This window comes from Buteo buteo, chromosome 20 (assembly GCF_964188355.1).
Source record: "Buteo buteo chromosome 20, bButBut1.hap1.1, whole genome shotgun sequence".
Lineage (NCBI taxonomy): Eukaryota > Metazoa > Chordata > Aves > Accipitriformes > Accipitridae > Buteo > Buteo buteo.
Window position 1 is genome coordinate 10,368,227 of NC_134190.1, and position 26,560 is coordinate 10,394,786.

A 26,560-nucleotide genomic window follows, 5' to 3' on the forward strand; every position below is an offset into this window, starting at 1 on the left:
ACTCCTGTCTTGTCATCCCCCCCCAACCCCAGGAGGCGAGAGCCCTGCCACACTACTATGAGCCTTTTAAGAAACTCAGGCAAAACCATTCAGCCAGGGAGAGCCCCAATCAGGGAAGACATTTTAGAAAATCCTTTTTGATCCTCCCTGCCTGTAACAGGAGGGGCAGGCAGTCCCTTGCACATTAATCCCTGCCATGGGGACATAGTGTTACGTTGCAGACATCTGGGACGGCAACCAAGAAATCTACTTCTTCAGCATAGAGTCCCCTTTGTCTTACTGCACTGCCAGGATGTGGGAAAACCAGAGCTCTTGCTTTTGGGGTTGTTTTTTTTTAACGTTCATTGTCCAACAAGCCATGCAATCCTGTGCAGAGACCTAGGATCTTCTATTCATCTTAGACCTTGAAGTTTGCTACAGTAGAAAATTAAGAGATTTTCACAGTACTAGAAAGGATATGTTGTCTGTTTGTCTCTATTGCTTTCTCCAGAAGGATGTCCAAACGTGTATGCCAAGTACAAAATAAAGCCCTACATGCATTATACTAACTTACGAAATCGGCTTCTCAGCAGCTACAAAATCTGTCTACAAATAGCGAGGAAAACAAAATTATCAAGATATGGCATACTGAGAAAACTGAGCTGCCTTGTAAACTTGCTGCTGTAATTCTCCCCTACCATTTCATTTGCTCCCTATCCCCATCTTGTTTATTTATTGCATGGGTCTAAACTAAGCCTTTTGCTGCAAAAACTGTGTAGTTGCAGATATGGCATATGTTGGGCAGATGCTGTATACCCAGGCGTGCCTTTGGGGAATATTCTGTTCCAAAATGAAATAACCTGGTAAATTCAAAGCCTTGAAAGGGTAATTACCATCCCTTCCTCTGGTAGAATTATTTTCCCATGCTTCTCAAAGTGCAGCTGGCTGTCTTGCTCTTCTAAAATGAGAAGTGATACACTGCCTCTTCATTATGTAGTTTGGTTAGGCATCCTTTACCAAGTCTAGTTGTTAGGGCGCAGGTATGTTAAGCTGTGCAGGCTTTTGTATTGCTGATGTAAAATTAATTCTGATACTGCTGTCTTCCCAACACCTTCTGAAGTCAACAAGAGCTGAACAGACCATTAAGGAAGCAACCATAAGAGTATTAATCTCTCTCTCAAGAAGAACCCCAAACTAAAAAAAACAAAACAAAACCAAACAACCTCATTGGGGTTCTTCACTTGTAACTTAAGGACCTTGCTGCTCCAAAGGAAACTTTCTCTTATTCAAGCCAGGACCAGTTCCCAAGGATTGTTGCTTTGCCTGAGAAAGTGATCTATTCACTCAGGCTACTAGGAGGAGGCAGAATTTTTTATCTATCCTTTCATTTTTGACTAATTTCCTTTTTGTTTATTCCCTCACAGTCATACAGTCTTGTCACATTGTCACTGACAGGAATTATGCTCTGTCTCAGGTCATACTGTCATTTTAAATCTGATTTTTAGAGCAAAGGAAAAATGAGGTCAATAATTTCTACCATTTTCTTGGGAACTGACATGCTACATCTGAGGTCTCCCTAGAGAAATCTTCTTTAATTACAAGTTAAGCTGATGTTCCCCTGTGTAGCAGGTAGAATTGAGCAGGATTACTTTTAAAAGGATTGCAGTGATCTGCTTTGGTGACAGTTTCATTTTGAAATTCTGATAACAAGCAAGAGGATGGATTATAAAGATACGGTTCTTGGGAGCGTACACAACTGACACATACTGCAAATTGGGCCACAGCAGCCACCCTTCCTTTCTGCTCTTCTTTTAAGGCTAGCCAAGTTCTATTTTGAGCACTATGATTGCCATGCATTATTTTAGCAATTACTTAATATGATTGTAAAGAACAGAGCAAAAAAAGTTTGGAAATTGTAGAAGGGAAATCCTGCAAGCAGTGACTCCAGAAAGGGAATTTTTCATCCTGGAGATGATATAACACTCAGTCTTTTTCAAGATAAAACAATGAAAAATGTGTAATAGGCTGAATGCTTTCAAGTATTTAAATTATGAATAGATTTTGGGAAACCAAGTAAATATTAATGGGTTCTTAAATCATTTTCATGCTAACCCATGCAATTGTAGTGCAGAAGCCTTCCAAATTCCTTTTCCTTATACTCGTAAAAAACCCCAAACAGCTAATTTCGCAAAAACAATTTATCTCACAATGATGTATGATCTGACAGTAATAGTATGGCTGGTAAAATAAGACTTACCTTATTTTATGCAAGATATTAATATTTTCTATGGCTCCTAACAGGTTGCATAGTCCAGAAACAAAGACTGATGTCTGAAATAACTCACATACTTAGTGTTTTCACGGAAATTGTTCTGCTTCTTAAGGCTTACTCACCTTTGGTGTTGATGGTGCTTCAACCTGACTGGAGTCCTGACAGAAGCCATTAAGCAGATATTCCTCCACCTCAGTCCTTCTTCCCACGTGCAGGATTAGCGTGCTTAGCACTGGGCAGGACTACAAAACAAAGTGAAAGGAGACCTCTTGTTAAACAAAACTAAAAATCCCAAAGCAGAAGGACCCCAAATATTAGTGTCATTTCTCCAGAAGTGAAAAGCCTGGTGTATGTTGGCTCCTCAGCTGAACACAGCTCAAACTCCCATTTCCTATGGGAGCACACCAACCATCAGCTGATAAGGCTTGAGAGACGAGTGTTTCTCCACAGTCTCCTGGCCATAAAGGCCTGTCATGCAGAACTGAGGTGCTCACAAAGTGCCTGCTCCTGACGGCAACCCCTGAAGCCATGCAATCTGGTTTCAGGAGTTTCACACCGAGTAAAATGCTGCACAACTCTCTCTGCATACGGAACCGCGCTAAAGCAATACATGCTGGGTTTTGGTTTTTCTTAATGTGCGATTATAAATTTAGCAGTACAAGGCAGAACTTGCTATTCTACTTCACTACAGCTAGAACCTAGAATTTTCAGAGAGACATAAGAACTGTGATAGTTTGTGAAGCCTTATAGTATCGACAGTTAAAACCCTGTCTTTTGGAGAGGGAAGAAAAAAAAAAGCAGGGCATTTTTTGTTAATTAGGAAGAGAGAATTAAAACACACACACAAAGCTTTTTATGACAATTTTTAGAAAGGTGAATGTTAGGAAAGCCCAAAATAAATTTAATTTTTTTCCTTCCATTGCATTTGGTTATCGTCTATTGCATTTCCCCAAACCACCTTATGTGCAAGAACACCTCATCATTCCGTAAGCTTTTGTTTTAGAGAAGCATTGCTGCAGCAGCAAGGGTTGCCTGTAGATTCTCACCTCTAAAAACCAAGAAACAAAGGCAGCACTGAGGGTGGGCACTGCAGCTATAGATAAGGATGAGATGGATTGCAGCTGACACAGGGCATGCGTCTGCACTGTGGTTGTGAGTGCAAGCAGGATGGAGTGCAGGTGTGTTGTATAAAAGACCCAGCATAGCTGGTCTCCTTGGGTCAGTCTCCCAGGTGTGTGCCCCGTTCCACTCCTGGATGAACCACTGCAGGCAGGGAAGCCAAGCCCGAGAGGTGTTTTCCTTCCTGCTCCAACAGAGGAGATTCCCAGACAGGGCAGGCTCACTGGTAACCATCAGTAACAACACGTCTCTGTACAGAAATCAGAGGTGTTGAACCTCAGAGAAACATGCACTGAACTTATTTTTGGTATGTCACGCTATCTTTCTGTTAGCATTCAGCACATTAACCTGGAGCTTGTGGTTGTGGCTGTATTTCAAATTCTCCCGTCAGAGGGAATGCTGTAGCTGCACAGCTCTGCACGTGTATTTTATGTATATTTTTCCCCGCTATGACTGACTTCAGCATGGCTGGAAACTGGTCCAAGATGCAGGAGGGAGATGGGGATACATGCTGCTTCTCCCATCCCCAAGCCCTCTTCTGCTCCTAGCATCCCCATCCGCTCATTCGTATTAAACTCAGCGATGAAGATGCATCGCTACAAACAGCAAATTGCGCCAGGCACCCATTTCAGTCCACATGAAGAAAGGGAGCCCCTTGCACGGGGCACACTGTTTGGGGGGACAAGCACACCAAAGGGCTCTGCTTCCTCAGCGTGAGGGGGTACGAGTGCCACATGGGCAGCACGGCAAAGGCTCTGCCTTTAGTAGGCCACCATTTCTCTTAATGCTTTCTGTGAATAATACTCCAAAAGTCATAACCCCAAGCAGGGGGTTGTTAAGAGAGCCCTGTCCTCTGACTCTTATGCAGGCCACCCAAACTCACAGTCCACAGAGGAGGACATGGAAGTTTCTCAACCTTCAAGCCTCAAAGTCATCTGCTTCCCTTTCACCAGAAGGAAAGCACTTTTAAAATACTGAAAATAACACAGGAACAGATACTGAAGGATGGGGTTGGCTTTCTGCTACTAGCTGCTTTAGCAGAAAATGGGAATTAACTCAGGGCGGGTCTGTGCCAAGTCCCTTCTGGCCTTACTCTTTTCTGTGGAAGCATCTAGATCTGCCCATGGGAACTGTTGGTTTGAGACTCTACTGTTTCTCCACCCTGGGCAGTGGGGAGGGATGTTTCTCAGGCCCACAGTTCCCATTGCTTTAATATTCCAGTCTGGTTTGTGGATGGAAACACCCACAAAAAGTACCATCAGCATAAGTGGAACTGCATAAAGGTGACATTATTCACCAGAGATATACGGAGATCACAGGGAAACTTGGTTTAGGTACACATTTCCTGACAGACCACTTTCTAACTCCTCAAAGAACAGAGGTATATTATCAACTGGAAAGATTTCTGCTGAACTGTTGCAATCAACTCTGGCAGGGCAGAGACTGTTTTAAAATCAAGTATGAGCTTGAGATTACATGAAATAATGAAAAAAAACAACTGATAAAGGTGAAAAGGCACTCTGAAATCCTATTCCTGAACATTCAGGGAGCAGCTGGTGCGTGAAACCGATTGAAAAGCCTCACCCTTCCTTGCAACAGAGCACATTTAGGACCTCCTTTCTGCCTGTACCCCAAGGAAAAAGTCGAAGGTTTCAAGACTGCCACTGCTTAAATGTGTAGTGGCTACACCTCTAAGCCGTTAAGGCCCCAAAGAAGCCCTCTCCCATCAGAGGGATGTGCAAATACCTTCCAAAGACTTCAGCATACTAGGACTCGCAGGCAAGCTATGGAAGGCAGCACGCAGAACTCCACTCTCCTTGCTATCACACAGCATAGGGATAAAAAGAGAACTGATGGAGAACTGCTTTTCCCTAGAAAATTAACCTGAGAATCAGTAGTCTACACGGTGTCCCTGCAGGTACTATGCAGGGTGCCTTTGTAACCCAGCAATGCCACCAGAAAAACACTAGTGGGAGAAAAGAAGGGGTAGGAGAGGTTCCTTGTACAGCAGACCCCAACCCCAGTCCTTGCAGTCTGCTACAGAGCACAGGCATACTGAGGGTGCAATTTTACAATATGGGATGACATACTACTGTCCTTATTTTCAAACACTAACAGGCACAAGTGCTGCAGTCCTCAGCCCAGACTGGAATGAGGAATCTATTCTATGAATCCTCTATATTGGTGTCACAGAAAAATTCCTGTTCATTTTAAGATTTTTCTACAAGCCCAGGCCTAATAAAGACAGCTTGCAGAAAGGGTAATTAACGAACAAAATACTAACCAGTTTGGTTTCTTTTTTTGTTGTTTTTTAACCTGACTGTAACTACAGGATGGAAGCAGCAGTTTCAATGATGCTTTTGTTTCTAGAGGTAAAGCAGAATGGCTTTGAAAATAAAAATAGAGCAAATGGCTAACATTAAGTCAAAGCAGAGCAAGAAAAAACCCAACAGACTAGCATTTATGCTTTGATGTGCCATTTTTCTGGATTACTTTTCAAAACTGCAGTTTAAATCTGACACGTATCAGCGTCACAACACTAGATTTTTGCTTGGTTGAAGCACATATGCTAGGAAACTACTGAGCCCTACAAAACTGCTAGCGAAGCAGGGGTGGATGTGAAGGGAGAACTAGATGCTGCACAGGGCTGTTTGTTGGCTTTATTCCTTCAATCATTCAACTTCTTTCTCAGGGTACCTATGCCCAAAATTTAGAACCCAGGTGCCACATGATGTTGGAGGCTCCTAAATTCTCTAGGTGTTGCATGTTTCCAGTAGTAACAACACCTGTATTTCTATATATAACTATACTGGTCCAAGCTCCTAAACCCTGGGAGCATTCTCAAGCCATGCCTTCCTTGCCCTCCCTCCCCTGCAGGACATGGTTTTCTAAGCCTGGGTTTGAGATCGCCACATATAGACCAAAACAAGGTACTTGTGATGCTGCCAAGTCCACTACCTTATCATTCCCATTAATTCAATGTATACAGCCCTCACCTATTGTATGGGAGACCAAGCTTCAAACTGCTCTTCTACGTAACTTCAACTCATATCACATCTTTTTATGACTTCCCTAACCACTTGGCCTGGCACATCCCCCTAAATGTCTGAGCATCGTCAGCCATCACCAGCATGAAAGAAAGGTGAAAAATTGGAACTGAGGTCATTCATCTCAACATCCAGATTCTAGTCCCTGCTCAGACATATACTGAAGTATTTCTTGGGGAGACAAGAACTGCAGTAGAAATGAAGAAAAATAAATTCCAGAGTCAACAGCTAGTCTAAGGCTCAGGGCAGATGGAGACTACAAGCTGAAAGCCTGCTGACAGATTAGCCAGAGGGCAGGTGTGAACACCGGTATCACAGGAGCATCTGGCACACTGGCTGCTGCTTGTACGCAGGTACCACTTTCTTATCTTGGCTGCATTTGCAAGAGGAAAGACTTATATACGTACCCAGCTCCAGAAACAGTCACTGGCTTGAAGTTGCAAGCAGGGGGAGGCAGGCAGCTGCTGAGTTACAACCCTCCAGAAAGGGAGCTCCTGGATCCTCACCAAGGCCATCTGTCTGCACAGTCTTCTGCCAGCTCTTCTGCCTTGTGTAGGGAGCTTGAACATCTCACTTGGGGCCACGGAGCTCATCAGGGCACCTCAGCATCATGCAACACAACACTACACCCCAGCAGTCTTTGAAGATTTAACTCTTCCTTGCAAGATATGTTTGAGAACTAAAAATCAAGATGAAATTGAAGAAATTCAGTTTGCCTGTGTAAGTAACATATTTTAGCATGCTCCTGGTAACTTAGGCAAGTCAAACGTTCTACTTCAGGGTTGGTACGGATATTGCTGGCAGCCTACCCCTTTCCTGTAGGCATTGCTAAACCACATGGTAAATTTCTCTGAATAGCAGTAAAATAAGAGAACCTTTAGGCACAAGTGCCCTCACTTCAAAATTGCAAGAACATAGGATAGAGGAGTAACTATATATTTCAGGAAAAAACGTCTTATCTGTTCTTCAAAGTCAAGCCCCTAGCCCAAATGCAGCAACTACTGAAGATAAAACCTCTGGCTACCTTTAGCTGTGTCTTCCCATACTTACCAAACTTTACATCCTTCCATTCATTTTTCATATCAGAAATTGTTAGCCAGTCTTCTTATCAAGGAAGCCACTGAAAAGAGCATTTTCTTGCAGGTAGTGTGACCTGAGCAGCTACTGAGGCAAAATCTGTGAGCCTCTCTTTTCTTTATAGCTACCTTCCCCTTATCTTTTCCCCCTCAGTAACACCGTCATCAACTCAGCTTTCTCTGCAGTGACTAAATCAGCACAGGAGAAGGTGTTCAGCACTTTTGGCTGTAATCACTGTTCAAACAGCTGCTCTCAATCCCCTCTAGAGAAAACCAGCCTATTTGATGAATCAGCTCCCCCACTGGCTTACTCTGTCAGAGAACAGGCAGGCCTGCAAGCTACCAGCCTTGCACAGGATGCCAACCTGCAGTCGGTAATTTCCACATACATACAAAAATAACCCTCAGCTGCAAAGATACTGCCCTTTTTGTCACCAAAGTGCTGAATTTGGTAATATCAACTGGAAAATGTCCAGACATTTGCGCATATGCATGCAAGCTTTAGCAATGGAATGGAGCATATATTGCATAGTATGAGAAAACAATAGGAAGAAAATATAATCTGGCTGAAAAACATTGAAAATCAAATAGTTTTCAGACCAGACATGGCTCTTACTGAAACCTTTTAGAAATACTATGTGTTTCTCAACTGTAAGTAGTGCTATTCTTTGTTACCTTCAAAGCTGTTCTTGAAGTCTTTTAAATAATTTACTAACCAGAATAACATCTTTCTCACCTGGAGTGCTTACAGTTTATTGTGAAAGCTTTTAGAAGAAAGGAAATAGAGAAATATATGCAGAGCATTCATTTTTTATTTCCTGTGCTGAAGCTGGAACAGCCTTCCTTTGATTTTTCTCCACCATACTGATTTTTTCAAACAGAGATTTTTGCATTAAATTAAAATGTATTGTACAACTTGCATTTCCAAAACAAAGATACAGATCTCTCTTCTCTTGGAACTCATAACTGTATCTCTAGATGGAGTCATCAGTGTTCTTTGTATTAGCTACTTGGTTATCTTCCACAAAATAGGGGCATTACCAAACTTTGTTCACATATTATATGGGCACCTCACTGGACCCAGACCACTAGCAGAACTTGCCTTGCTGCAGTACTGCTTAGCTTCGGTCACTTCTGTCACACCAAATTACTTGCCTTCTTAGGACAGATCTAGTTACAAAAGTCTGCCAGCTTCGCAATGCCGCTCATTAGGAAGGAATCGGGCACTGAGATTGCTGCGCTAGCAAAAACATCCCAAGTGGATGCACTGGACATTGGCAAAAGAGCCCTTTAGCCAGCCCAGTTTACCACAGTCAGAGGGCTGTGCTTCTACTGGGAGCTCTGGCAATATAGCTGTGCTAATTAAAGCTTTGTAATGTAGCCAGCCCCTAATCTTGGTCAGCCATCAGACTTGAAAGAATGTCCCAGAACATGGGATGCAGACATTACCATATCAAATAAGGAGTCCAGTTTCTGTTTCTTGAAACAATTAATCTGAAATGCTAAAAAAGAAGATCTGAGATAATGTCTCGTCTAGCTAATTTTTTTCCCTCCCTCCCTGTGTGTCCATGGGACGTGGCAGCAGTCTCATCACCCAGCTAGTTGTCTGTTTCTCTCATGAGCTCACTCCAGCGTGTTCCTGCCCTCAGTGAGATCATCTAGCAGCAAGTTCCATATATTAATTATAAATTACATAAAGCAACAGTTTATTATCAACTTCTGGATGTCCTGTCTCCCAATTTAATTGAATATCCCCCTTGTTATAGTGACACAATACATAGCAACCTCTGGCTCACCTTTCTGCCTTCAGCTTCGTCTTCCTCTGCTGTTTGTGTATAATAATCCCCAAAGAAGTGCTTTCTTTGTGGATTGTTATACACGTTTCCCCTACAGATATAACACACAAATCATAGAAGATAAAGATGACAAAAACCTAAAAGGTAGTCTGAAACAATCTGTGATGAAGAATTGTCCCCCACTGTACGTCTTCGTTCCAGATTAATTTTAATTAATCCAAGCAATAAAAAGCTAAATAATTTATTTTATAAGCAGTTACGCAACGGTCCTGAGATTTAACTTTGACTTCCCTTTGCTTCATTTCATCCCCTACTTCAGCTATTCTGGAGCCAACACTACAGTTTTCCAAAACTTCTTTAATATTTGTATATTCAAATATGCGCAGGCATCTAAAATTAGTTTCTTTAAACATGCTGATAAATTCAGATTTATTCCAGTACTGCTCAGTCACTGACTGTTTACGGAGCAGAAGTCTTCAGGGAATTAAGCAAAAGTTGCCATCTAGATAATAAAAATCACCATACTGTTAATATATGTGTTTTCCATCATGGTTGTTTCAAATATCACATTTGCTTCCAGGAGCTGTACCAAAGAGCAGAGACTGCACGCACTTCTGGTTTTTGTTTGAGGCCTGAAATGAGATCTCTTTTTATACAGAGTATTATAGTTTCTGTATAGCTATGCAAGAACAAGTAACAAATTATATCGGACTTTTGAGATACTGAATGACATTCCAGGCTTTTGCATGAAAAAAACCCCACTAATACAAAAGGTTTCCAGATAGTATAAGTAAGATTGAATGCAGTTTATTCATCTGTAGGAAGTTTATTTCAGAAAGCCATTTAAAATCTGCATAATCAAACAAAAAGCCTCACAAACATACATCATCATGTATGCCTACATTTAATAACTGCCTTTTATTTGTCTTTTAATCGCAGTTATTGTCTGTAACAGTACTTTATGCACATGAAGAACATTTTGAATATGAGTTCCTCATCCCAGCTCAGAAAAGACTGATATCGCTGTCTCTGAAATTCAAGGAGCCTTTAATTTTAGAATATCCATCCTTAGACTAACACAGGTTATGGAGAACCCGTGCCTGTGGGCAAATTCTCCTTCTGAGGGGTTTGTGACTGCAGCCACTAGGACCTAGGCCTTTCGGTGGGCTCCCTAGCCTGTTGGTGGTCATTCTTATTCCCAAAGGATCAAACAAGTTACTTTGGCTGTAAACTCCTCGTTTCTAGACTGCAGTATTAATTTGCTAAAGTAGTAGTTGGGAGATTTTTTAAGATTGTCACTGGGAACAATAGCTGACAGGGACAAGTCCATCCGCTTGCTTCTGTAAAAGAAAGAAGTTTTTTCATGTTTATACTGGATCCAGGTAGCCTGGTTTATATTGCTATATAAAGAGAAATTTAAATCACTTGTGGCAATGTTTTCAGTGGGCAGTAGATAATGCCTAAAGACAGATCATTGGTGTTTTGAGAAATCAAAGGTATTTTGATACCTGCACTGTTTAGATAGCATGTACATAATTTTTGCATAGCTTATATTACTTTTACTAAAACTATCAGGAAACCAATAGACATTGGTCTCTCACTGAAAACCAACACTAGCAAAGCTGTATACGCATAGAATGAGAAGTGGTTTTTTCTCCCATACCTGCTGACTTTGAAATAGTGTTTTAAGTGCAATCAGCATGAAAACAGTAATTCACATGTGCGCACTGTGCTACTTATTCACTTATTTCCATTTCTGTTACAAAGATATTGCAACTCATTAGAGACCTCTATGTTGCTTTATCATCATTGGCTTTATGACCTCTCCTCATCTTTCCATTTGGGTGATTTGATTTGCTCAGATAACCTAATGTCTTTTTTGTAGGTGTAGGTATATAAATCTTCCACAAATCTGTGTGAAATTCTGCCAAACTGCTAGCATTGCCAATACCCAGAGCAGTGTCCTGTACAACAGAAGGAAAAACATGAAATACACGTTAATCTTTAGCCTCGTAACTCAAATACCTTCACTGATAAAGGCTATTATAGTGATTAGGCAGAGAAAAGTGAGTAGTCTGAGCATGTGGTTTTGTTCAGGCTGTTTTTATTTGCTTTTCTTTAGAAAAGAGCAAGACATTCACATCTAATCTGCCTAGAGGCACTATTAAGGACATGTTCTAAAACCCAGAAATATGGTATGGTCTCTTGTAGCGGCGTTGACAGGAAGGTGACAAGATCAGTCACACAAAATGACCTACCTGTTTTAAAGTAAGAAATTTTTTTTCCCAAACATTAGTACTAGTATTAGGTATATAAACAAATGTATTGTCTTTAACAACCTTGTAAAGCTATATCTCGTAAATCTCTATTTTTGTTCCTGCAAACATCTATCTTTGTTCCTGTAAACTAAGATAAGCTGTAAAAAAGCTAAAAGGGAGGTAAATGCTGGGACAACTCTTAAGTATATTTGTTTCTTCTGCTGCACCTCCTAGAAAAATTTCTACACTCAAATTACCTATGAAAGCAAACCAGGCACTGAATTGATCTAGTGCTAATTAAGATAGACTGGAACAGGGCTGGGAGCTGATAAAAGTCCCCACTGTGTCATTTAAGCACATTCGTAAGGAGGTGGATTTAACTTTAGGCTGGCTTGTCTACATCAGCATGCTGTCTGCTCACCTTAGCCAGGTGTCAGAGGTCAACTGTCACAAGTTGGATCAATGAAAACAGTAACCTGTGCAAAAAGCAATCTTTGTACATTTTGCAGATGACACCAAGTTGGGAGGGAGGGTTGATCTGCTGGAGGGTAGGGAGGCTCTACAGAGGGATCTGGACAGGCTGGATCGATGGGCTGAGGCCAATTGTATGAGGTTCAACAAGGTTGAGTGCTGGGTCCTGCACTTGGGTCACAGCAACCCCATGTAATGCTACAGGCTTGGGGAAGAGTGGCTGGAAAGCTGCCTGGTGGAAAAGGACCTGGGGGTGCTGGTCGACAGCCGGCTGAATATGAGCCAGCAGTGAGCCCAGGTGGCCAAGAAGGCCAACGGCATCCTGGCCTGTGTCAGAAATAGTGTGGCCGGCAGGAGCAGGGAGGTGATCGTCCCCCTGTATTCAGCACTGATGAGGCCACCCCTCGAGTCCTGTGTTCAGTTTTGGGCCCCTCACTACAGGAAAGACATGGAGGTGCTGGAGTGTGTCCAGAGAAGGGCAATGGAGCTGGTGAAGGGTCTGGAGCACAAGTCTTATGAGGAGCGGCTGAGGGAACTGGGGTTGTTTAGTCTGGAGAAGAGGAGGCTGAGGGGAGACCTGATCGCTCCCTACAACTACCTGAAAGGAGGGTGTAGCCAGGTGGGGATCGGGCTCTTCTCCCAAGTAACAGGTGATAGGACAAGAGGAAACAGCCTCAAGTTGCACCAGGGGAGGTTTAGATTGGATACTAGGAAAAATTTTTTCACCGAAAGAAGGTGGTACAGGCTGCCCAGGGAAGTGGTTGAGTCGCCATCCCTGGGGGTATTTAAGACGTGTAGATGTGGTGCCTGGGGACATGGTTTAGTGGTCAACGTGGCAGTGCTAGGTTAACGGTTGGACTCAATGATCTAAAGGTCTTTTCCGACTTAAATGATTCTATGATTCTATTTTTTTTTAGTCTTCATTCTGCTCTTTCTCCTTAATAATTATTCTACAACTCTAATTCTGCCACCTAACTGTTAGAATTCAGTCCCTAATTTTCATTTCAACGCAGCCGAGAGTACATTTATCTACAGCATTTTAATATAAAAGGAATATACACAGTTTATTATTTTGTTCTTGACACGTAAGATTTGTTTATATAATGTAAGCATGAAAGCAAGTAGCTTTGCATGCTCTTTCCTACAAGTCACTTGAATCCATTAAAGTATTTTTTCCAAAGCAGTCCATTAAGTCTAACAACAAAACCATCAAGCACAGGAGTAGCTCTGTTTCAAATTAATGTAGCGAGTGGGCATACCACAGACAAACAGCAGCGTGGCATTCCCCAAATGGCAGTACCTTCATCATAAAATAATAGCAGAAAAATTACATAGCTTCGGGATGTAAAAATGGAAGCAGAACTTCTGCACAGGTCCCACACCTGGAAACAGAGCAACCCCCTATGACAGAAGACATCCTTAGGCTGTTGAGGAAAATGTCTGAAATTGAGAAAACACCTTTCTCCAGGGGCAGTAGTCGGAACCCTTTCCTAAAAGCTAGTTTAATTTCCTCAGTGCTGCAAAGTACGAGGAATCTTTTTGTATCGTGAATCGTTAGCTTCATTTTGTCCTCTTTCAGAGCAAGTCCTTTATTTTTTTTGTTTTAAAAAAACTACACATAGTTTTAGTTTTGGGGGTTTTGTTGGGTTTTTATTTAAGATAAGATGAACACAGCAGCATCTTGCAGAGACAGACCTTTGCAGCCTGGGATGCTGCAAAACCTCTTGCTGCCATGTATTCACACAAAACCCATCCACTTTGAACATCCTAAGGACCAAAACGCAAGAGGGGAAGAAAGACAAGGGGCTTGGGAGTGCCAGGAGCTTCTGCCTGCCCAGACTGCAATCCGGCCACAGCAGGGGAATGTTGGGGAGCAAATGTGGTTCTTCACGAAGCAGATCTGCTGATGGTGACTGCAGCCCAGGCTGCGGTGGAGATATCTGGCATTCAAAGGCACACACAGCCCTTGGCAGCTCTCGCCCTATGGAGATGCTCAGCATCACTCTGCGTCTTTCTCCTCAGCTTGGCTGCATTTGCTCAGTGCTGAAATTAATTCATCAAACGCAGCAGGGTGTTGTTGGAAGGAACAGAGGAAGAACCTGGCTGACCTCAGGCTTGTAGCAAAGAGTTGTTCAGGCACCGGCATGCAGGAAGCCACAGCCCAGAACCGGAGTCTGAGAAGAAGTATTTTGGAGAGGCCACCGCATCCGACAGAGGGAAGGACTGTGCCCATCATGGCTTAGCTCCCAGCTCGGTCACAAACAGACACAAACTTGCCAGGCCTGCCAGCTGAGCAGCTCCGTTGACTTAAACCTCAAAACACAATGCCTCTGTCGCATAGCCCTCCTCCTCCTGCCTCTTCTTCCTCCCTCCCTCCATAGTCTGAACTTCATTACAAGAGGTCTGTGTTCTCCTGCAGACTTTTTTTAGGAACTCAGTGCCCGATTTAGAGAAATCTCAGTTGGGTCACCCCAAAGGTTTCCTTTATAAAGCATCGAGATATTCAGCTGATGCAATGTCACTGATGCACAGTTGGAACCAGGCAGCTTTGTGAAGCTTACCAAAGGAAGCGCCAGCTCTTCTCTGCAAAAAAATTTATTTCATTTGAGGAAACATAGCAAAAACAAACAAAAAAGCATCTTTATTAGGTGTTGTTTTCACTCTATCACAGACAGGTTTGCTATGATACTTGTGCTTTTTAATTTGTAAAACCTTAATTTCCCTTCCTAAAGAGTTCTGGTTTGGGCAGTTTCCAGTAACGAGGTCTCTATTGTTATCTAGACCACAATCTGCCCTAAATTAATTTTTAAAGAGGTTTGGCTTTTTTGCAGTAGACATGATGTTGCATACTTTGGAAATACTTTAGCATGACATGCTCTTTGCCAGTTTGTTGGTTTTTTTTAAATTTTAATCTCTATGTGAGCTATCAGATAATGTTTGTCACATATCCTTTTTATATTTTTTAGGAGCACCTGAAAGCTTTTGACCGGGAAGTAAATGCATTTGTGGACTATATGTTTGGACCTCGAGGTAAGCTGCTCCACTTTTAGCCTTTTTAGGAAATAATACCTATCCAGATTATCACTCAAAAATATTTTAATAAATAGAAGCATTCAAAAATCTTCTATCTGAATAATTTCTCACTGAAAAATGTGGACTAGGCAGAATCACAGTATTTGCAGGAACATACCATTATTGGAGGAAATCTATCACTGCACTGCATTTATAGAAAGCCAATACATTTTTCTTTTGACTGACATTATTATTACCTGTAATACAAATCAAAACCAATCACAGATTACACTGAAGGTGAAAGAAGTAGTGAAACTGAATTACCTTTTTTCCTGAAACTTAAAAAAAGTCACTAGATTTGACAGTCCTTTGTTTCTGAGAATATCAAAGGATTTCAGTTTTATATCCTAATGTAGGTTAAAAAAATTGAAAGCTGGGGTTTTTCTGAAAATGGAAGATCTGCTTTGAGGCTGATTCTCATTCATAATCCAGTTATTGATTGGTCCAGCTCTCTATCAGCCTAATTCAGAAGGATGTTCAGAGCAAAAGCAGGAAAGGGATTTTAGCACCCTGCAGGATCACATCCAAAATTTGAGTAAACCTGGGTGGGAGAACAGATGCATCTTTCTACTTCCTACTTTTGCTTTCTAAAACACTTTGGACAAGAATAACTGGAATAACTGTAGTTTGGAGGTGTCTCATGATTTGTTAGGACTGAAAAAAGTAATAGTAAAAAAACCCAACCTGAAATAGGATCACAGAAATAAAGAAAAAGGCTACGGCAAGGTGAGGATGGAGCATCAAAGTCAGGGTAAGAGAGCCAAGCAATGAGAGGAAAGGGATAAGATAGAAGTTTAGACAGCAGACAGTCTTCAGAGAAAGTCCCTGTAAGGCCATCTCTCTGCTGCTAGGGCTGGGCTTAAACATTCAACTTCAGGAACAGCCTTGCAAACTTTTCCCTGTGGTTAAATCCAGAACTGCTGCCTATGTGGATGGACATATGCTTATGTATTCTCATTTTGTTACAATAATGTTCTCCAGGTCCCAGAAACAATCCTTGCTTAATTAGGAGGACAAGGGAAAGCAAGCTGTAGCATTCTTAAAAGCAAGAAATTCTCATTTTTCTTAGCTGGCTAGCTGGCCAGCCGCAAAATCTTATCCATCATCTCTGCAGTAGATGTGAAGCGTGAAAGAAAGATTTCTGGTGAAGAAAAACTGAACAGCTTGGGAACAGCAGTAGAAGTGATTAAAACGGAGATGGCTTCTACAATAGTACATTTTAATATTAACAAAGAAACGTGATCACAAGCATAAAGGTACTTTTTCTGGTTTGGTTGGTTGGTTTTTTCAAATGGACATGATGTTCTCCTTCATTCCTCTTTCTTTGTTGGTCCAGAACAAATTGTTTGAAGGCATGAACTGTAGTTAATTCAATGCAGAATACTACACAGATCCCTCTGGGCTTTTAGAAAGCACTTTAGTTAAACAAGTATTATTTGTACTACTTGCCAAGTACATCACCATCCCTCTCCAGACAGCAATGCTGAAGATAGCATTTGCTTGTCCATACCTCTGCACTACAATCTTTAATTTAACTGATGGTATAACGACACAGTATCATACATTTAGTGAATAACATAGCTTGCTCCAATGTGTTTATACACATAAATAATTCACAATAAACTGCAAGCATTTTAAAATTGAATAGAACGATCCCACAAATGAAAATCTAATGAATTCTTGAGAGCTTCCCCAAAAGTCTAAAACACAGCAATCCATTCCCCTTCTTTCTCTCCACCAATTTTCATCCACAGTGCACACTTCATTCAGCAGCAAGACGGCTTAAAAGGATAGATAACAGTGCTCTTATAAAAATCAATCCCATATTTATGGGTTATATTTTAGGTAGTAACTCCTGAAGTACTGGTATTACTATACTGGTTTTAGTCATCATTACCCAATGTGGCTGAGAACACAAGAGACCAAAAGTTCCTGGAGGCAACCTCTGCTCACATTGGGAGTACCAGCTTAACACCAGCTGCAGTACTGCGCTACTAGAATAAGGGATATACTATCAAAGATCTGAATTTGATCTATATATAGGCATACTTTGTGCCTTTGTTCACTAGTGTCAGCTGGACTTTGTACCTCAATGTTTGCTTTTGAACTAGCAGACCAAGTCCTTTGAATCAGGGAATAGAAGCCATATAAATGCCCATCGGTTGCAACTCTTATTAAGAAGTGGTCTTAAAATTTGGTGTTGGTCCATAACATTCTAGGTAGATTATCTAGGACCAAGGCAAAATGAGAAACAGTGAAATAGCTATATTGTTCGGTAAGAGAGCATTTTTCCAGGGTCACCAGAGTATTGTTTGGTGTTACACAAAATTATGGAATATTGAATTGCAGGAGCTTAATCTAGTTAATTGGTTGCTTGTTTTATGTGAAAGAAACAGGTGGTCAAGAATAAATATATTTTAATAAAGTTACGATAAAGTAATAAGCACTCCTCCTCGCCTCAATTGACTATGAACAGTAGCAGGGCATTGGTACAAAACCATCTATCCTCTGCACTTAAGAAGGTCTGAATCTACTCAGACGCCAGCTGGCCAAAGCTACACAGAAACCCAAATCAAAATGTTTCTAAACCTCACTGATAAAAGCCTGATACCTTTAAAGAGCCTGGGAGGCCTGCCACTCATTTCAAAGGAGCCAAGATTTCACCCCAAGGGTCTGGCACATCGTGGCCAGTGACTGTGAATGAGCTTATTCACCGAGCAATCGGAGCTTGTGGGCGCCTGCTCCTTCCCCTGCTGTAGTCCAGTGCTTTCACACTGTGGCTTTATTCACTGCCTTGGTCTCAAATTCAGATGCTGTGTGGGTTCAACATTGGAAAAATAATCCTTTCTCCTATTGACAGCGTACCTTTATGGTACTTGAACTTGGAGATCAAACTGTCAGTCAACAGAAATACTTTTGATCTCTCCTTCTTCCAGTAACTTTTTTGAAATACACTCCCTTTCCTCTCCCTTCCTGCCACATAAAAGCCTCCCTCTTCTTGTCATTCAGGGATAAGTGTAAGTGGAAACAAAATAGTCACATTCCTTGGCTGCCATTTATAAACCACTTTCTGCCAATAACCATCTTACCCTTCAAGGTACCAAGGTTGGGGTGGAAAATAATCAGTAAGGGTACACTTTTTAATAATTTCTCTTGAAATGAAAATAATATAGATCTTAAAAATACTCGACATGCTGATTTGAACAAGGACACAAATTCTGCTTTTGCATGGATCAGCCCACCTGCTTGTGGCCACTCACAGCAGAGTGAATACTTTCAGAGGGCATACTGGGGCAGCATTTAATGCTGTTTAACTTGTATTCTCATCTCTTCCAATTGTTTTTCCTCTTTGAGCAAACATGCTGTTTTGTTATCTACTGATGCCAGTTGGCCTTTGTGCAAGTAACCTTTATGCACCAAGTGTTGCAACCCTCAGATGGGGAGACCCTTCTTTGGATAGCAGCCTTGCTGACATGACTGCTTTCTACATCTTCATTTGGGATGCCAATTAAATAAATTAAATCCTTATGCTCCTAAACCATACACTAGATCAACACACACACAACCTTTACCTGTCCCATGGGTCCTGGGTCCTGTTTAGAGCCTATATGGGAGGAGAACCTGTTTGGAGCCCACATGGGAGCAGAATTCTCTCAAAAACTATTCCAGAGCTTCACACGTGGCTTGTGAACTTTAAGAGGGTTGTTGGAAGTGTTTTACTCTACCACCAAGATGATCTTTAGTAGCCGTTGAGATCTGAAGACAGAACACAGGCCTTCTAGCTTGGTAATGCACAGCAAAGCAAGGCCACCCTAAACCAAGGATGGTGCTTTGTCACAGGTGGTTGTGCTGTCGTGACTGCTTTAATCCTGCACCTCTCCTCTCCTAGAGGTTTTAGGGAGTCCAGAAGTGAGAGTCAAAACCAGGAGAGTACTGGACTTCCACGGTAACTTAGGTCTGGTTAAAAGTCTTTCCTGCAAAAGAGATAACATCCCATGCAGAGCCCAAATCCAACAGATGAGCGTTACAGCCACTGTGATGGAAGCAAGGTGGGAAGGGGAGGAATACTGTAATGAGAAAGAAAGCTGATGTTCATAGCCCTGTTCATAAGCAGATTACTCTAACTTACTTAAAATCTCACTTTAAGTATAGCTGTATGCATATATTTCTGAGGAAAGAATAGTCAGAAAGAATACAGTACAGCAAACCTGCAATCGGCAACAGTTTGTTAAATGCTTGGGCACGTTTGGTTTGAGCATCACCCATTGCCCAGTCCTTTCCAAAATCAACACAGGCAGAAAAATAGTAAAATGATTTTTCCATACACTATGAATATCTTTTCTTCTTTTACAATTTTTAATAATCTAAAAAATAAACTAAAGCTATTTAAAACAGTTTCTAAGAGCAGAAAGAACTACTGTGACCTGCATAATAGCTTCTCACTGACTTATTTCTTCACTTACTCCATAAATCATGACAGATTTAGAGTAACATTTTTGAAAAACTAGCCGTGATGCCCCTTGTTCTTTTTATACATAAATGTCTGAAGATTGTTACTGTGCAAAAATTAACTCTAAATTTTGCTCCATCTTGGAAACAAAAAAAAAAAAAACAAAAAAAACAAAAAACCCCACACTCCTTTTGCTCATGACATCCAGTTGCTCATAGGACAACAAAGTGGTGCCTCCAGATTGGCATATAGGATTAGGCTTTGCTCATATACACTGAACTATCTGATTACTGCCAATGGGATTACTTGTGTGAATAAGGCAAGCAGGATTTGACCTTAATATTTCAGTTCAGGACCAGGCAAATGGGACAGAAACTGTGAAAAAGCAAGCCCTTGCCTTACCAAAGATCTTAGATAACAGTCAAAGTAAACATTTGCCATTTGTTTTTCATTTTTAATGTTTTTGAAAAATCCTCCCCTTGTATATATATTTTCTAGCAAGTGTTATATACCTTCATACTTATATGGCAGATACAGAATTAAAAAAATATATGAACTGGCAACTTTGCACACATACTTTGTATTTAATACTATCTGCAGACTGCTGATTGAGCAGATTAAGATATGGTTTAATTAAATATTAAGTTAAAACATTAAATTAAATTTTAAAAAGCACATAGGAATGTTTTCTTCTTTTCATTTTCTCTTTCCATTTAAAAGGAGAAGATTTAAGTGACCTTAAATTGTTAGGGAATTCCATGCAGTTTTCAGCACACATTCTCTGAATTAGTATGCAGTTTTGGCGGGGCAGGGTAAAAGCAATGGATCACTCTTGCGAGCAAAGCATGGCAGATTCCCTCTTGCGCTTTTAGCAGACTTTTTTCAGTATGTGATCTGCCTTATTTTAGCAATGCTTTACCATAGTCTTCTTAATTGCCTGCTGCATGTGTTTCTTTTCAGATGCCAGGGTCAGAGGATGGTTCCTTTTGGACTCTTACCTTCCCACATTTTTCCTTACCGGAGCATACCTACTCTGCATATGGCTGGGCAACAAGTTCATGAAGGACAGGCCTCCTTTCTCGCTCAGGGCTCACCTCATTGTATATAACCTTGGGATTACACTGCTCTCCTTGTACATGCTTATAGAGGTAAGTGTTCTTCCATGCAGCACGGCTGAGAAAGGTGAGCTATATACAGTTTTTCGCAGGAATACCTCAGCAACAGATAGTTTTGCTAGGAAATTTAACATCAACAGCAAAGGAAATTTAGAGATCAAGTCCCTTAGCAACTGGACAGTACCTTCTCTCAGCTTAGATCTCAGCACATTTTGACTGTCCTTCCTGAGCTACAGTCCACGCCTGGGGACAGCTGGCTGCTACCAGGACAGTGTCTACAAGCCTGAATTTGAATCTGCAGCAGTTGCTCAGCTCAAACATGCCTACACCTCACTCTTCAGCACCCATGAATATGCCCATGGATTGAGTTTTATTTTTATGACTGTCTATGGAATGATTTTTCTATGTACAAATATCCACACTTAAATGTGAACAGATTTATAGATGAGAGTAAGTACTGATTTATTTATGGTATTGGCAATTCAATGTTATTTTTTTGCTCTCCTAAGAAGATTTCCTCATATAGTCAGACAGTAAGAGACAGATGTTAAAAACCTGCCACTTCAGCCAAAAGCAAGTGCTGTGGGACTTGGAGGCTAAATATAGTCACGCAGATTATTTCCCAAGTACTTATCAGGAAGCAACATGCTTACAGAAATCAGGATCCATTCAGAACCAGAAGAGAGGTTCGAATGCACCTGACGATTTTGCAGCAGCAGAGGACTCAAACAGTGCTCCTCAGCAAAGACATATGTGTTTTCACACACACACACACACACACACACACACCCCTCCTGGTGGGGAGCAGAAGCCAAAAGTCACTATTTTGATACTATTTGAAAGCTTCCCATTATCAGCCTTGTGATAACTGAGGTATTTTAATACTAAAGTGTTAACATCCATCACATACAGCCCTAAAAAACAAACACTAAAAGAAAAAAAACACAAAACATTTTTCAACTTGTCTTAAAAAGTGACCCCAGGCATCAGAAGCCCTGGCTGAAGGATGTGCTTGATTTCACAGTGTGACCTGCGGAGGCATGAGCTGACATTGCTGCCTTATCTGCACAGTGTCACAGCATTTCTTGTTCCCTGGGCTGCCGGACACTACAGCAGTTTCCATGAGAAAAATAAGGACCAACTGTTCTGTCAGCCAGAAAAGAAACTTTGCAGAAGCCAAACAGGACCAAAAGATTTCAAGTTTGAAATTAATTTGAGCTAAACACGAGGTGATTGGCCTGGTCAAAAGACTGAACAGCAGTTTAAGTTTGTGCCTTTGTGCAAAGAACCAGTCGTGCTACACAGAGCTTCATCCTGGTCAAAGCTCCATCTGGCTTCAGCGGTTGCTGTGGGCATCTGAGTGTGCAGGATCAGGCCCAGAGCAAAGGAGAAACCAGCACAATTGCTGGAAGGCTTGATGACTCCATACTGATTGTCCTCCGGAATTTAAATCAGCACTTTGATGTTTAAATCCCCATTCTGCTTGAAGCTGTGCAGATAACTGTCTTCAGCAGCAGGACTCAGCAAAAAGGATTAACTGAAGAGAAAACAAAAATACTGCTCCCCTCCCCTTGGCAGGCTGATTTGGCCTGCCGCAAGTAAATGAATGAACAAAGAGAATTTTAGCAGGTCTCACTTACGTGAATGAAGCAAACATGGTTTTTGCCACCTTCACGTCCTCAGATGAATTGTGTTGAGCCAGCTCCTGTTCAGCCACCTCACCGCTCTGTCCTTCCTGAGGCTAACTCTGCTGCAGACAATCACCGAGCTGCGTTAGTCCTCAGATTAGCCCCTCTACACCTTGATTCTGTAGCTGGAAGACGCTGATTTATGTCTCCCAGACTGCAGCTGGGCATGGCTGGCAGTGGCTCGTAGCTCCACATTCTGCATTTTTCAGGAGCCTGGAGGACATCATGACTGATCTGCACCACCAGCTGTTTTCCTGCAGATTTTACCCTTAGCTCTCGACTGTCAGCCAGGCTGGTTTTACACTGTACTAAACACTCTTCCATAATAGTGGCTCTGTATTTTTTCATAGTCTACTTGCCTGGTTCCTATCACAGCTTCTCCTGTGAAGGAACAGAATGGAAGTTAAGACTTGCAGACCTGCCTGAGGTAGCTGGCACATCCCTGCTGAAGGAAAACAGGCAAATGGGAGAGCAGAAATCATCTTCAGTACTGAATAAAGTTAAGGTGACTCAATGTTTCAAAATGTCTCATTTCCAAAGCTTCTCTCTGGCCCTTATTCTCTCTGTCTTTTATGGACAGTAAGCTCTTTAAGGCAAGAGTCACCTATATTTAGAGCATTCTGCACAGTGGTTTCTTATGTAAACACAGCTGATCCCTCCAGTGAGTATGATTCAGGATTAATTCCTAGTCAGAGACGTCTATAACGGTTGTCTTATTCCTCCATCCTCCCACTGCACCTGAACCCCTCTGGTCTCTGTAACAGAGATAAATCACAAAATAAGCTCTATAATAGAGATAAAAGACAAAAAAAAAACACCACCAGCTATTAGCATTGTTGTTCTTATCTGTTCTTGGTTTTGTTTATAAGGTGCCACACACCTTTTCTTGTGATAGCTCCAGAATGGAGTGGGTCCTTCTTAGACATTCAAAAGAAGAAAAAAATCTCATTCAAAAGAAGGGGTGTATCTCCAAATGCAGACTGTCCCACACGATGGCTTTAATGAGAAACATGGTAAACCAGCTGATAGGGGTACCTGTGCTGCAATTCTTCATCTCCTGGCCTAGTTTAGCTGTCCCTTGACTACAGTTGATTTGTACAACCTCAAGGCAAGAAGGCAAAGGTTATTGCAAGGAGTTGTAACAAAAGGGCTGTTTTTAAGTCTCCAAGGACAGATTCCTCTTTTGAGCCAGAGCTCCATGCACTGCACCATGGGCGTGAAGTATCTGGGAGCCGATTTTAGCTCCATGAGCTTTGAGGTCAACCAATCCCTAAAGTACTTGGAGGAACAGCTCCAGGACAACTCTAAGACGTGCCATTAGCATAAGGTCAGATACCCCTTCTATCCCCGAAGGACAAGGTCCAAAGAAAAACAGCTCTGCCCAGCTGCCCTCATCCTACTGAGATGTCTGAACATTTGTGTGTCAAGAAAGAGTTAGGTGCCTTTGAAGGCCTCCCAGAATGGCAGTTTATTAGACCTTATTTTAGACTTCTGAATTAGCAAATAGATTTTCCTGAAATCATCAAAGGCACTTACCTCTTGCCATTAAATATAATGGAGAAGTGGAGCACTTGGTTTTCAAGCATGGCTTTTTCAAGTACCTGAAGCTTAGACGCGAGTCCTGTGCTTAAATCAGGCAGGCTGCAGGTGCACTGACAAGGGGCCAGAAGACAATTCCCTCCACCCTTGCTGCTACAAGAGAAACCTGCATGAGAGGTTTGTTGTTGGTCGTGTACTATTCTGTACCATTAAGTGTTCATAGACCCAGATCAAGTCTACAGATCCAGCAATTTCTAGTAACTTTGCCAAAAATCTGCATAAAGAAAAACAACCACCACCTTTTTATTTTAATAAAAACCAAAACTTTTAGCAATTTCACTGAAGAAAAACATGCCTTTTCTCTACACAAATCTCCGCCCAAGATCCTAAAAGTACCAACTGTGAGCAGAAAACCAGTTTACTGTGAAAAGCAATCAGGTCTCTGTATATTTTAAAATTATTTCATGTGCAAGTCAACTCACAAACCACACTCCAGGGATGCAGTCTGAAATGCCAGAGGCCAAGATAAGGTTAAAGATAAGGTTTACCACGGGATAAAACCATCACAACTACAATGATAAATTAAAAGTGGAAACAAAGGAGACCGATGCTGATCTCTGAATTGTGATATTACTCAGATAAGGATACTCTCTCATTAATAGGAAAAGACATAATCTCTACCATGGTGTTAGGCTGCTTTCCCCAGCAGTAAGAATCACCTCTGCCCTATTTAAATTAAATCTCAGCTAGTCATCAAGGTCTCACCCAAGTCCTTTTGTTGATCAGGCACTGAGAAAACCAGGACACTGGCACCATCTGGGTCAGATTAAAAAAGAGATCTAGAGATACGTGTCATTAGCATAGGGGTGGCGTGATGTCTCAAGCTGCCTGTATCCCCAGGTAGCTTCACAGATTTATTACAAATCCATAGGATTTGTAAGCAAGCAACCACATCCATGTGGGGAAGCAGGACTAGCGTGTGAGGACCCCTCGATTCAGAGCAAAGGGGAAAGAGCAGAACTGCACAAGTACTGCAAGCCTAGTGCATTAACCTTTCTAGTGAAGCCAGAAGAAAAGTCTTTTACCTTACAGGATTAGAAAAGAGGAGCAAATTACCTTCACTTTACCTGTTTCTAGGACCTGAAAATTCACCCTACAGTTAAGTCCAATTTCTGAATTATAGTCATAACTTGCAGATCCATAGGTGCCAAGACGATGCAAGGATTCCCAGGAGTACCAGAATTACCTTCTCTATACCTTCTGAGAGCAGGGAAAGGTCAGAAGCACAATGCTGGCACAGTCAGAGCCACTGGCCACCATTTTTAACCCTCCACATTGCAACTGGGATTACATCTCACAAATTACTAGAAAGCCCAGTATAATGCTTGGATTTGGGATAACAGTGGGCAAAACGAAAGGAACAAACCAAAAATAGAAGGAGCACTTACACTCTGGGTTTTTTCCATCATTATAATGGCTGACATCAGAAAGATTTGCTTTCTAACTGCACAAGTGTTAAAAAGATAGAGCTTGAGTAGCAGAAGGTCTAAGTAAAGTTTTAATAGAGCAGGTGATGAAGAGAGGTAAAAAGAGACACATATCCTAGCTGATTTGAACTGTCCTGGAATTTTACTATAGAAATCCAACTTCAACATAATGATTTTGTTCTTTTTAAGATGGTAATAAATGATTGTTTACTCCTTCACTAATCATTCAGTAGTTAACAAATGTAAATTTAGCAGAGAAGTAAGGAATAATTCTAGATCCATATGGATTGGTGCTTCAGGTGAAGGCTTCCTTTGAAGTAATTCTTTAATTAGGACTAAAAGACTGTCTTAACCTTATGGCAGCAAGAGGAAAAGAATAAAGTAAGAAACCAGAAGAGATCAGGTGTACTTTTCTATCATTTGGAAGAAGGGAGAAGTGAGAAAAAAAAAAGACAACAAAAGGTCACTGAGAGTGCATCGTAAAACAGTGAAGTGTAAGGACAAAAGCAAACAGCTTTTTTGAGCAAGCAAGGACTTTGTCTGAATAGAGTTAAATTGCCAGGTGTTCTATCTTAATCAAATAATTTGTTTGGAGAGCTGAGGAGCTGACTTTGCTGTCCTTGCCTGCAGTTATTCTAGCTAGACTTGTTGTCCTTGCTTCTCAGTTTTCATCCTCCGAGTTCTCTGTCTTTCCTATTGACCTTTCTGAGCTCCGCATTTCAGTAGAACATTTAGCCTGTTCATCAAAAAGGCAGTGCTCTGGATCTCACCTGCACATTCAAACAGAATTCAGTAGACCATTATTGGAAATCAAGAGTAAAAATTCATATGATGAGGTTTTTCACATGTGCAAAGCTTCTGATACCATCACTGGTACCACAAAGTAACATATGGGAGCTGTTCAGAATAGGAGATGTAGCCAAAGATTCGTGGAAATAAGCCTAGAAGGGATTTATTTTAGCCTATTCCACTATCCCAGACAACAGCAACACACAAAGGAATTATCATTCATAACTAAGTTCAAGTCATTTTGAAGTCACTAGTTCACTAATCCTTCTAGCAATCTCCCATTTACTTAAGGGGTATTAAATAGAACTGGCTGGGAGTTTCTCAACAACATGGCTTTAAGTTTGAAACAGCTTCTTGACAAAAAAACCCAAACAAACAAACAGACATTTATCAAAACTTCAT

General features: G+C 41.4%; 1 protein-coding gene across 1 annotated transcript in view; it reads left to right on the forward strand.

Moving 5' to 3' along the window:
- The window catches only part of ELOVL2 (ELOVL fatty acid elongase 2), a 64,185-nt gene that overhangs the window by 21,056 nt on the left and 16,569 nt on the right, over positions 1 to 26,560 (forward strand). The window contains exons 4-5 of the mRNA XM_075052165.1: positions 14,985 to 15,048; positions 20,501 to 20,688. Of these exons, the coding sequence (XP_074908266.1) occupies positions 14,985 to 15,048; positions 20,501 to 20,688 (252 nt within the window). The remainder of the gene's footprint in view (positions 1 to 14,984; positions 15,049 to 20,500; positions 20,689 to 26,560) is intronic.